This window comes from Schistosoma mansoni, chromosome 4 (genome assembly GCF_000237925.1).
Source record: "Schistosoma mansoni strain Puerto Rico chromosome 4, complete genome".
NCBI lineage: Eukaryota > Metazoa > Platyhelminthes > Trematoda > Strigeidida > Schistosomatidae > Schistosoma > Schistosoma mansoni.
This window is the reverse complement of record NC_031498.1, coordinates 23,358,746-23,371,287: the sequence shown is the minus strand read 5'-3', so window position 1 is coordinate 23,371,287 and position 12,542 is coordinate 23,358,746. Positions and strand designations below refer to the sequence as shown.

The 12,542-nt window shown below is 37.5% G+C and overlaps 1 protein-coding gene across 1 annotated transcript; it reads right to left on the bottom strand.

Annotated features, from left to right (window-relative positions):
- Positions 1–1,583: 1,583 nt before the first annotated feature.
- Positions 1,584–11,728, bottom strand: Smp_104960 (putative syntaxin). The gene is made up of 3 exons (XM_018797254.1): positions 11,481–11,728; positions 5,982–6,226; positions 1,584–2,522 (listed from the first exon to the last, which is right to left on the bottom strand). Exons 1-3 carry the CDS (start codon positions 11,652–11,654, stop codon positions 2,129–2,131), a joined length of 813 nt encoding a protein of 270 aa, XP_018652314.1. The 5' UTR covers positions 11,655–11,728; the 3' UTR covers positions 1,584–2,128.
- Between the last annotated feature and the right edge of the window lie 814 nt (positions 11,729–12,542).

The window sequence follows — 12,542 nt, the reverse complement described above, 5'->3', positions numbered from 1 at the left end:
TTATATAGATATAAGTAGACCACACCACACTCGTCCCCCCTTTAAAGCATTCGACCATGCGGTGGTTCTGCTCGCCACGCCACTATCTTCTTTCACTGCAGTCTGTGCCAAACTCTCCGTCAGAATGTCGAGTCTGCGGCGCGCTGACCTCCATAGCTCCGTCGATCTGCCGGGGCACCAACATCCGCATCCACCCGGCACCTGGGACGTTCAACACCCGTACTCCACCGGCCTGCTGAGCCATCTACATCCGATGTCCGCCCAGCAGCCGCACGTCCCACTGCTCCTCTCCGTCGACAGCACCCGCTACAGCCAACGCCGCCCCGCCAGAACACTCCACTCGACGCCACCTCTCCTCACCAGACTGCCCCAACTAGCACCTCCACTCCAGACCCGCAGCGGCGTCCGCAGAACAGCACCCTTCCTCCTTCTGGTTGGCAGCGACACCAAATGTAGTGAACAAAACAACGGTTGGGGACAATCGAATGTATTTAAGCAAAAATTACAGACTATCTCAGTAAATTCTGATAACCAAACAATGAACAGTCAATTTGCAAATTAACAACCAATTGTTTCAATCTTCTCTGTTTCTTCTTTAATTTCATTGCTCATGTATTTTCCAAACGATTGCGCTTCATTTCAGTTCTTTGCACATCGGTCTTCTGGTGAAATACATTCTATGTCCGACCAACACCATATACTACTTATATAGATATAAGTAGACCACACCACACTACCACTACTGATATTGTTACAACTTCGACTACTCTGTGATTTGTCCTGATAAATACATCTCACCGAGCTGAAGATCATTAGTTACTTTTATATTTTATGTATCAAGAAACGACTTATATAGTATGACTTATGTTTAAAGTGAGGGTTTTCCTTCAATCTGTACTCCCACTTTGATGGGACTAGTTACCATAGAAAAACTTTCGATGAGTTAGCAATCCACATCACCAGTTGGCGTTTAGCAGTAATACTTAAGTAGGACTCCCGCAAACATTTCATAATCTGATAGTATGTATGTACGCATGTTAATGTGTAAAAGTGTCATACCAATAAACAGCTATTCTACATAATAATTTTTACTAATCCACTTCTTATCATATCAATGTTGAAAGTTTCAGTGCAATGTGTGTTAGTCAAGGTTGTGAATAAATGTTTATTTGTATCGCAAATCTATTAGATCCACTGAGAAATGGCACCAGGTTCTTAATCCCAGCAAATATCCGCGAAATCAGGTCACATAGAGTTTATATTGACTGATTATTGAGTAGTAACCAGTTTCATTGTTTGTCTAGTCCTTAGTGCTTACAGAATTCTATCTATTAAGTTACAATGTACCCTTTAGTCTAAGTGACACGATATCACGTACATTATGTTGAAATGTTAGATGGTTGGAGATGACTGGTAAAAAATATCCTGTTTGACCTATATTTTGTGCTTATTGGAACTTATCATCAAAGCTTATTTAGAATCTCAAGGGAACTGATACTTCATCTATGGGATTTAAACCTTTACCAAGAAGTTTCAAACTCAAACAATAATTTTCAATAATGCAATGAGAAGACAAAGTTTATCAGAATTATGTTATATATTTGTGCAATCTGATCACATATATACTTGTTAAGAACATTTTTTATATGAAAATTAAAAAGATCAAATGATAATTGTTAAAGACTGGGATTAACATCACTTTCAAATACAGGTCATACGAAGTATCAGCATTTGAAATGATTCAAGTTTGAATGTAAAAGTATCAATAATAAGAAAAAAGAAGAACAACAACAACAACAACAATAACAACAGTAACTAACACTTCAATAATAAAAATCTTTGAATACTTCTTAATTAAATTAACATCATAGATAAAGTTGAATTAGTAAATAGATCATTTAACAATAAAAGTAAAGATGATAAACCTTATTATTATCATCATATAGTGAGAACAATACAGTTTTGTTTGGACAAAAATAAACAATGTTAAACAAATAGATCAAGTCATAAGAAAACCATTGATAAAATAATCACTTGGAAAAAGAGACGTATATAGGTGAGAACAAGACAGTATAATACAAAAACACTTGGATATATACATATATATCCTATTTGTTTATGAGAACAATTATAGGATACCAAATAAAATCAATATAACAAGAAGTGTAATTAACAAAGAGAAAATAGCACACCATTGACGACGATCAGTATTTAAATGTAATAAACGTGCTGTTCGTTTAGTTATTGAATCAAGTCTTGACTCTGTACTAATCATTTCATTATTGAAATCATCTAATAAAACAACTTGATCACCTAATTCATCACCAATACGTTGTGACATTCCTTTTAAATTTGATATAGTTGTACCTAATTGATCTAATCGATTGTCTTGTTCATATAATAATTGTTTTTGTTCTGTTAATGGATCATAAGGTATAGAATACATGTTTGATGATGGTGATGACTTCTTTATATGAGAATTTGTTCTTATACTAGATTGTGTTTTATTTGTTGTTTGATTACTGATTTAAAAGGGAAGATGGTAAAGGAAAGGGGTAAAAGAAAATACAATTATTTGTCAATGAAATTTAATGTGAAACTGACTTAATGTTAAATACATTAAACTGATCTGGGACCATCGGGTAAGTAATGCAGTTGTTAGGAAACGGGTACTAGGTAAGGATGGCAAATCGATTGATGAAGTGGTGAAACTTCATCAGTTGAGATGACTGGGACACGTGTTACATATGCCCGACCACCGACTGCCCCGACGTGCAATGGTTTATGGTGTAGGAGTAGGTTGGAAGAAAGCTAGGGGCGGCCAGACCAAAACGTGGCACAAATCCATGAAGTCGCTGACAAGTGGGCTGAGCCATGCTGGTAGGTGTAGACTAGCTGGTTGGGACTCGTGAGATGATAGCAATCGATGGTTAGAGACCTTGAATGACATGGCTCAAAATCGTTTGCAATGGAGAAGGTGCATCCACTCTTTGTGTTCTCCCGAATTCTAATCTTCTGAATGCTTCATGTCCCTACCTTTTTTCTTTTTCCAAATTTATTTCACTGGATTATACTCCTTCAATAACATCTTCAAATCCTAATCTTTCACATTAATGCTTATACTCTTACTACTTCTACTACTATGGGATTTGAATCGACAACAGGATCTCTGTGATAATGTGGTATGGCAACTCGAACTGATGTACGTACGTACGAGATTCTACGTTGTAACTGACTGACTGACTGACATTAAACTGATAAAATTGTTAACATATATTGAATAAAATTTAATAATACACATTTTTAATAGGATATGACCAGAAAATGTACGTAACTTGATTTCTTATATACATAGAACTAATACAATTTACAATAACTAGTGTCCTAATTCCGTAGTTTGACAATGGGATATTATCTACCAATGCAAATTACAGTTAACAAACAACGATGAAATTGACTAGTTATGGAATTATTCTATAAATGCGCACGCTGATAAGAACAATTAACTTGATATGGCTCGGTGCAAGGAAACTTGTATATATGACGATTTACTTTGTATTGGTTATTCGCTAAATTTGAATAGTTATAACTTAAATTCCGAATTGAACCAACCCACAGTCGCACGCTTGAACCCTTCTCCTAATAGCCAGTCTCCCCAAATGCCCTGGTACGACTGAGAGTGGGGAGAGTCCGCTCTCCCTCTCCAAATGCTCTCATATGGCCACGCGTATATAGCCTCTGACAGGGAAGTTCTACTCATTGCCTTCTCGTGGCATTACTGTTGTTTACGAAATTGAGAGGATGAAAAGCGAATGTCCGGCGTTTTAACCGGGTTGGTGAACACAACGAGCCCACCTAGGGGAGTTGGAAAACCCCTATTCCAAACCAATGGTGCACATGGGCTCCAGTATCCTGAGGGAACAAATGGCGTATGAATCAATCGTTGGTCACCGACTACCATGGGACTGCATCTCCTTACGATGCTCCACTGTCTTGTGGATCAGACCTTTAGGTCAAAGGCTCGGGGTGTGGCCCCCTAAGTAAACCACCTGCTCCAGTTTGGGCTTTGGGCAGTATCACAGCCCTCATGCAAATCGAATAAGATTTGTAAGGTGCATATGTATCTGGTGCTTCCTTGTACCAATATTTATGTGTTTAAATAATAAATAAAAAAATAGCCAGTCAGACCACAAAATATGTATTTAAACTAATGAAATGTTTGTAAACAATCGCATGATTGAACGTCACTCTATTTTACATATTTTCATGGGACTTTAAGCTTACATTTCGTGCTTTGTAACAGGTGTGTTTTACAATTAAGGAAATTCAAAGTTTTTCTCTATAGGCATCAGTCCCCCTTATCCAACAGGAAACTAAAACTGAAGGATTCAATAATAACTTTTATCGACGCCTTGAATGACATAAGATTACGTAATAGAAATTCTTAGGTTTAGTTTCATCAACGTTCATCGATAACGTAGGATTTAATTTATCCTTCAGATATACTACTAGAAACGTAAACGCGATACTGGTGATCCCAGAGCCTATGTGAAAGCTATAGCCAGAAAAAAGACAGCATGGCTTTAAACTTTATCTGTTTTGACCAGTATTGCGTGTCTCATCGCAATGAATATCAGTTATGAGTCCCACCAATATAATAGGACAATAATTTCCTCCGATCGGCAGGTCACATGCAACAGGGACAGTTTACAGATACATCAGACCAGACTGACGGGGTGGGCGCTTAAACAAAGATTTGATTGGTTAGTTATGGACATAACTAACAAATAATGTGCATACTACAGAACTTTAACAGCCAGCAGAACCGTACCTTAATTATTATCTCGTATATATCCTATATGGTGTATTCATGGTTACTTGGATGTCCCCAACCGTTAAAACTCTCATTTCAAAACTATTTTGCTATAACTAAAACGCATTATTGAACTATGAAAATACTTGGAGTGTCAATAACAAACAATAGTAATACCAAAGAAACAATAATTTTCGAGGACCCTCAGCTCAGATAGGCTGTTCCAATCGTGGAAACGTATGTCCAACCTTTCATGTCCAGTTTACTCTGAGTCTTTAAAGTGAATAAGATTAATATGTACTGTTTTGGATTTCTGTCTAAATAGTGTCCCAAAGCATTATTAACACAGATAAAACTACGCGGTTACACGAGTCTTTCAAAATTATCTTATGGACTATCACTATTAATAATTTGTTTGTATAATTATGAGATAACTGTATTTTTGTACTTCTATATTCTACTTACTACAAGTTTCCAGTGAATCCCACAAACTATCGCCATACACCTTACTATTCGTTAATTACGGTTTAGTTATGTCTACCCTGTAATTTTATCTTCACGTTTAAGTAAGACCAAGAAATTGACCTATATTATTTGATGAGTTGGTTTACACGTGATATATTACTGAACTACTGCTTACTATGTTCTATTACCGGACTGAAGATTGGGCTAGAAGAGAGGTATACGTTGTGGACCAACAGGAATTGGGATTACCTCAACCTCAAGTCAAGGTCAATCTTGACAATAGAAACGTACAATTGGACAAAACTTAGAATACAAGGCGATAGGTAAAGTAGTATGCGCAAAGTAGAGGAATACTACAAGATTCTGACTGACCAGTCTTCCATGGATATCGACCAACTTGCAGTTATAGCAAATACCAAAAAGATTTACAGATGAATGTTCTAGAAGTGAATCAGTGAAATAAATATTGAACTTTTTGCTTCCGAATTCGGATCATAAATCTACTAATACTTAGGTAATATCTTTAACCAGCATCTATAAAATGCAGTTCAGTGTTTAATATAAAGGTGTTTACTTATTAAGCTAAAGCTATTAATATTAAAACGAACTCTTGATGTCAAGGAATTAACGTAATGCAAGTTATAGGACGGCAGTAACAATATTTCTGCCATACACAAAATAAACTTGTAAGGTATTCGCTTACTTCACTTTCAAATCTCCATTACATAACACTGACGAGGGTGGTGATGATGATGGACGCGGCGCGACATGAATTGTGAAATCAATAGGCGGATCGTTTCTTTTACTGCCATTATCTGATGAGTTTAAACAATTTTTCGCATTCTTAACTACATTTTTTGCTTCTGTTAAAAATTGACGTCTTGCTGATATATCTTTATCGGATAGATGAAATTTTATAGGGTTATTTTCAACTGCTCCAATAGTTTCCTGGAAATAGATTCGAAAATTAAACATTTTAGATTGATTGAAAATGATACTTGATAGTAAACTTGGTAGTCGTTTATTTTTTACAATAAATGTTGATTAAATAATAACTCAGAGGGGGTTTTGTGGAGAATTTAGTATTTTCACCAATCCACGATTTTGAGCGACCGTTCACCAATTGTCTTCAGTGAGCTGATATCTCTACAACAGACTTGGTAGAACTCCACTGGCCACTGCTTCCCACTAGAACTCAAGGAAATATCTCTTGAAGTCAGACATTAACACCGTTGGATGCCGGCTCAGTGGTCTATCGGTTAAGGGCTTCGGCTCGATACTGGTAGGTCCTGGGTTCGAGTCTCGCGAGTGCGGGAGCGTGGATGCGCACTGCTGAGGAGTCCCATAATAGGACGAAACGGCCGTCCAGTGCTTCCAGGTTTTCGATGGTGGTCTAGCTTCAATTGACTCATGATTTCAACTGTGTAAATAATAACTAACAATTATAAACAACGTATAACTACCACATATATGTCAGTTGAAATTCCTACGCCATAACAACTGAGATTTAAAGTGCTAAAAATATTTCTTGACGAGACTATAATTTCTAGACGAACCAATCAGATATAAAATAACAGGTCTCGGATTTCGGCTCAAAATTCACTCATCCATTTTGCTAAATAGAGTTTTGGCATTATAGCTTATGTCAGTTCGCGATGAAAACCATGAATCTAATTCCTAACCTTAACCATCAACTGTAAATCATAATTCTAATTCCTCACACTGGTTTATAACCCCCATTTGGTCGTAGTTATTAAATGAACACTCTCAGGGTCAGTTTAATGTCACTCAAAGGTCATCCATAAATTATAGTCTCACCTATTTCTTTCATCACACGAGACTCATTAAAGGGTGTGGAATATTGTTGGAGGAATATAAATTGGATTAAAGCACGTTCCGTACAGGATTATGTTGGGGCACACTGGCTGACTATTTCTTATCCAATCAGTGCTAGTGGACACTTGGAGAAGAATCTAGAACCTTTTTATGTAGAAATTGTAAATATGCTAACGTTTCGCTTATTATGATTCTCACTTCCATCTACCCTTGTCATTTGGAATATAATTTCGTTCCGGTTCAATTGTGTCCTGATTTGGGAACTTTTCGAGTGAACTAGTGTCCAGAAATAGTAAGCAGTGAGAGTAACCGGGTCGTAATAAAAGAAATTATAACAAATATCTTGCTTTTATAGGTAGGTAACTGGTGAAGAACAATGCAATAGAGTAAAACAAGTACTTGGTAACTTTCTTCTTTCAGATATCTAGAACAGTGGTTAAAGCACTTAACTCGGTATGTAGATTAGAACCCGACTCTATAGGCTTTGGTTTAGGCAGTCGACCATTAAGACTAACACTTACAGAAAAAATTAGGGTTCGAAACCGACTGTATAGACCTACATCTGAAAGTAAAGTACATTATTTTCAATATTAGATACTTCACTAATACTTGTTTGTGATGGAAAGCAACAAGACATTATGAAAAGTGAGAAAAAAACAATGCTCAAAAAAAATAACATAATTGTAGATGCGAATATCTACTAATGTCAAATGACAGAGAGAAATCAGAGTATCAACTTGTCAGAGATTTTACGACACAGTAGAACTTGAGAAATGAATATGTGAATAGACCAACAAGAAAGTTTCCACTTTAAATTCCTGTTACAAGTTTCCAGTCAATTAACAGGAATTTTCGTAAACGTCTACATACTTATCAATACCAATTAGAATACTAATCTCTCATGATTTTGTGATAATTTGTGCCTTTACTAAAATGTAAACCCACATTTAGTCTCAAGTAAATCAACATACTTGCTGAAGTCCCGAAATCACAACAGTAACTTATGGGACAAAATCGTCCCGAACCTCATGGGAACTATGGACTTTTAGAAATATCCCACAGGAATGAATCTAAGTATACAACGTAGAGACAAATCTTAACTACAGTATTATATCGATTATTAGCCTTTCTTACATAAATAAAATGCACGAACAAAACAACTTGTCAAGGTGAAAGCCTATATAATCCATAAAATTAGACTGACTGTATAACCACAAATCAAGTAATTGATTATTTAGTAAAAAATGACACAGACTTAAACAAAGACATTTTAGACCTACGTATCAGTACATTTTATTACACTTTACAAACAACGAATGAAGGCAATAATAAAAAAAGCAAAGAAACTAATAATACTAACTGGATTAGAAAACAAGGAAACAAAGCAATGGATAAGTATATGAAATGGTAAAATAGTCACTACTTATTTGACGTGTAGTAAACTTGATATAATGAAAGAAACAAGAGCTGTTACCCAAGCAGTAAGGTAAAAAGAATCTATCCCGATTTTTCCAACTGAGTTGGATTTAAACTATCTAATGTTGAACTTCAAAACTAACTTTCGCCGCATCACAAGGAAGGTTGAACAAAACTTGTGGATAAGTTCTAATGATAAACTATATTTTTAGATCGTAGTTTTGTACAATCATATTGATTTGACAGTCTGTACCCCCACATGCCCTGTTACAGCCGAGGGTGGGGAGAGTCCACTCCCTCTCCGAATCCTTTCATATGGCCACGCGTATACAGTCACTTCCACGAAAGTCCTGCTCACTACATTCTCTCGGCAGGGATGTTGTCTACGAAATCCAGAAGATGAAAAGCGAGTGTCCGGAGCTTCAGCTAGATTGGTGGATATAGAGGATCCACCTAGGGAAGCAGGAAAACCCTGATTCCAAACCATTGGTGCGCCTGGGCTCCATGATCCTGAGGAAACAAATGACACATGAAACTATTGTTGGTCATCAGCTACCATGGGACTGCATCTCATAAAATTGCTCCACAGCCTTATGGATTGGATCCTTAGGTCACAGGCTCGGGGAGTGGTTCCCTAAGAAAATCACCTGCTTAAGTTTGGGCGCCCCGACAGTACCCTAGCCCTCATACAAATAGAATGATGAAGTGTGGTGTAGCCGGTTGATTTCGAAGTTGGGCGTCTACGGAGTCCCTCATTCTGTTTAACAATACCCTGTTGAAGACTTTTCCTGGTATTGAGAGAAGAGTGATGCCCCTGTAGTTATCGCACTTGCTGAAATCGCCTTTCTTTGGTATTTTGATCAGAAGTCCTTCTTTCCAGTCTATTGGTACTTGTTCTTCATCCCAAATATCACTCAGAATGTGGAGTATCTTGGCAGTTGCTACTACATTTGCTTTCAGTGCCTCTGCTGGAATGTTGTCTGGTCCCACTGCTTTGCCGCTCTTGATTTGTCTGATGACCATGCAGATCTCTTCAATTGTAGGTGGATCAACATCGATTGGGAGGTCTGTGGGTGCTACTTCGATGTTGGCTGGGTTCAGTGGAGCTGGTCGATTAAAAGTTCCTTGAAGTGTTCTACCCACCTATTTGGTTGTTCTTCAATGTTGGTGATTACCTTGCCTTCATTGCTTTTCACTGGTCGTTCTGGTTTGCGGTAATTTCCGGCAAGTTTCTTTGTTGTATCATACAATTGTCTCACGTTTCCTTCTCTTTCAGCCCTTTCCGCTGTCATTGCTAAATCTTCCACATATTCACGTTTGTCGGTTCTGATGCTCCTCTTCACTTGCTTGTTTACTTCTGTGTATTCGGCTTGTGCCTTGGCCAGCTGGTATTGATCGATGCCTACTTGTTCCTCCTTTCTTCAATCTTAATAATTCTACTAAATGGCCATATTTCATAACGATAAAGTGGGATACAGCACACTTCCATGAAATACAGCCCTTGGTTGTAGGTTGAATGCTATTGTCCCGTCCCACAAGTAAAGCGGGTTTATAAACGCTATTTGAGCGCTTTACATAGTCGTCGACGTTTTTCTTATCTGAACAGAAACTGTGATATGCGAAGCCAAAGATAATGGGACAGGTTTTAACTAGTTTTGAGAGTAATACAAAAATAGCATGTTACATGGCCGAGTACATAAACCTGTACCTGAGAAGAGAACCACAACACCCATTGTGTTCAGAAATCTGTGTAAAAGTGCAACCGTGTTGGATAAGGATGATAAAAAACGACATGCTACTGATAACTATGAGTGTTTATGCCTCCTAAGAGAATCAGAAGAGAAGATGGTGTCACAACTTGTCTACTCATATACATTTGGATAAGTTAGTGAAGATAGGCTGCCTAATGAATAAAACAATCGACCATCAACTGATAAGTTCCAAGTCTGAGTCGTCAAGTCGACCACTCTGATTAAGTTGGACTAGTAGTATCACTAACGCTCACACTTAAGTGTACCGCAAAACTGAGTACATGTTATACAAGACAAAGCGAATGTGACTACTTTAAATAATCTATATTCAATAATTGAGTTAGATTATTTTATTACCAATTTATCAGGTTCTGAGCTTTTCAGACTATTTTATGAAGTTTATGTTCCTGACTAAGAGGAAAATATTAAACAATCAGACTAATAACGTCCTTTTAATACAGGTAGATGCTACCAAGAAATTTCGGATGGCTTGATTAGATATAAAGCTCAATGAGAATGGCGGTTGACGCAAACCCCACCCGTAAAGTATACTCAATAGTTTTGCAGGTAAGTTACAAGGAAGATTATTAGCTTAAATGCTGGCTACAGCGCGTCACGAGCTTACTTCCTTCAATAGGATGACTAACACTCAAGATCGTATAACACTAAAACCTCATGGTGACCTGTGGCTTGAAACGATGGCGCACTGTAATTCGACTGCACTAAACGACCCCCCAGGCCATTGAAAACGTTAATAAGAGTATTGAGTAGTTACAAAAACAGGAAAAGACAAATTATTGTGGTCAATGCTTAACATGATGAGACGATGTGCAAACACGATATACACAGGAGTATTTTAAAGTTTCATCCCCGAGGACAAATCATATTTTTGGGACGTATCGCAAATGTCTCGTGCACTTTTCTGCAACATTGCCATCATGGTGTTTACTTAGTAATTTTTCTGCACTTACATGTACGTAACACGGATAAGCAATACCGGTTTGTGAAAATCAAGGGTTTGAAGAATACTTTAAATGAAAACGGTCTATCCCTAATCAAAATAATTTTTCACGCTAACCAGAGATAAATATGACTGTATATTTTTTCTGCCAACAACTCATACACTGGTTCTATCGTACTTAGAAATAGGCAAGTCCCGAAAAATGATATTTGTTACACGTTAAACGAGACGAAAATACCTGGAGATCCATCAAATCCCATTCTATATTCTTGATTGTTTGTCGGATTTTAGTCAGTAATTCCTGATCACCAGGGTTTAATCGGCCTCTCCAATCTTCGTAAAGAGTTTTGACAAGCTGCAAGTTTTTGAAAACTTCATCTTGCATACAAAAATAAGGATCAGTACCATCCATAATAAAACAGTAAACGTTAGAGACGATCTAAACAGAAAACCACGAAGCCCTAGTGAACAGGTAACGAAGAACTCAAAAACCCGCCAATTTGAAGTCAAACATACGATCTTTCAATCCTCAATTTTCATTGGGCAGAAATACCGAATAAATATGCTTTCTATGATTTCCAACATCATTTCATAAGGTTCGCTATCAATTAACAGTAAATGTAAATCGATCTGCAAAAGTATTCAGTCTTTAGTAATAAGGATAGTAGGTTGGCGAACCTGTGTTAATCCTGACATATTTCCTTCCAGTGGAGGTCCAGCTTCTGCTTGGAAATTTTAACTGATGAGGCTGACACCCTATTGTTCATGCTAAGCATTTCAGTCACTGACCATACGATGAAAAAACGAGGCCCCACTTTAAGTTTATTAGATCGCGGTTCGTGAACCTTCTTTCTATGACCTCGGAGATTATCAGTGCTGGAGGGAGCAAAAGGGAAAAACATATTAACACCCCAATCATAATTAAAGATACAAGATGCCAGTATAAGGTCACCCCGCGCACTATGATATGACAAGAGGAAAAGGTTTAGGCCTTTTAAACGCTCGTCGAAAGGGAGTTTAGAAAGACCCTTCATTAATTTCGTCCCCGCACGCTGGACGCGCTCAAGTAAGTTGGTATCCTTTATCAGACATGCGCTAGCTGCTTGGACACTGTACTCTAAGTGAAGTCTTACGTAAGTGGAATATAAAATTCGGAACAGCTCTTCGTCAAAGCTTTGAATGCTCGGCGAAGTGACCATAACGAACGATAACCTTTAGAAGCAACCACGTTGCAGTGCGTAGTTGTCTTCAAGTCGTGATTTATTATTACTCCTAAGTCTTTGTGTTCATGAACCCGTGA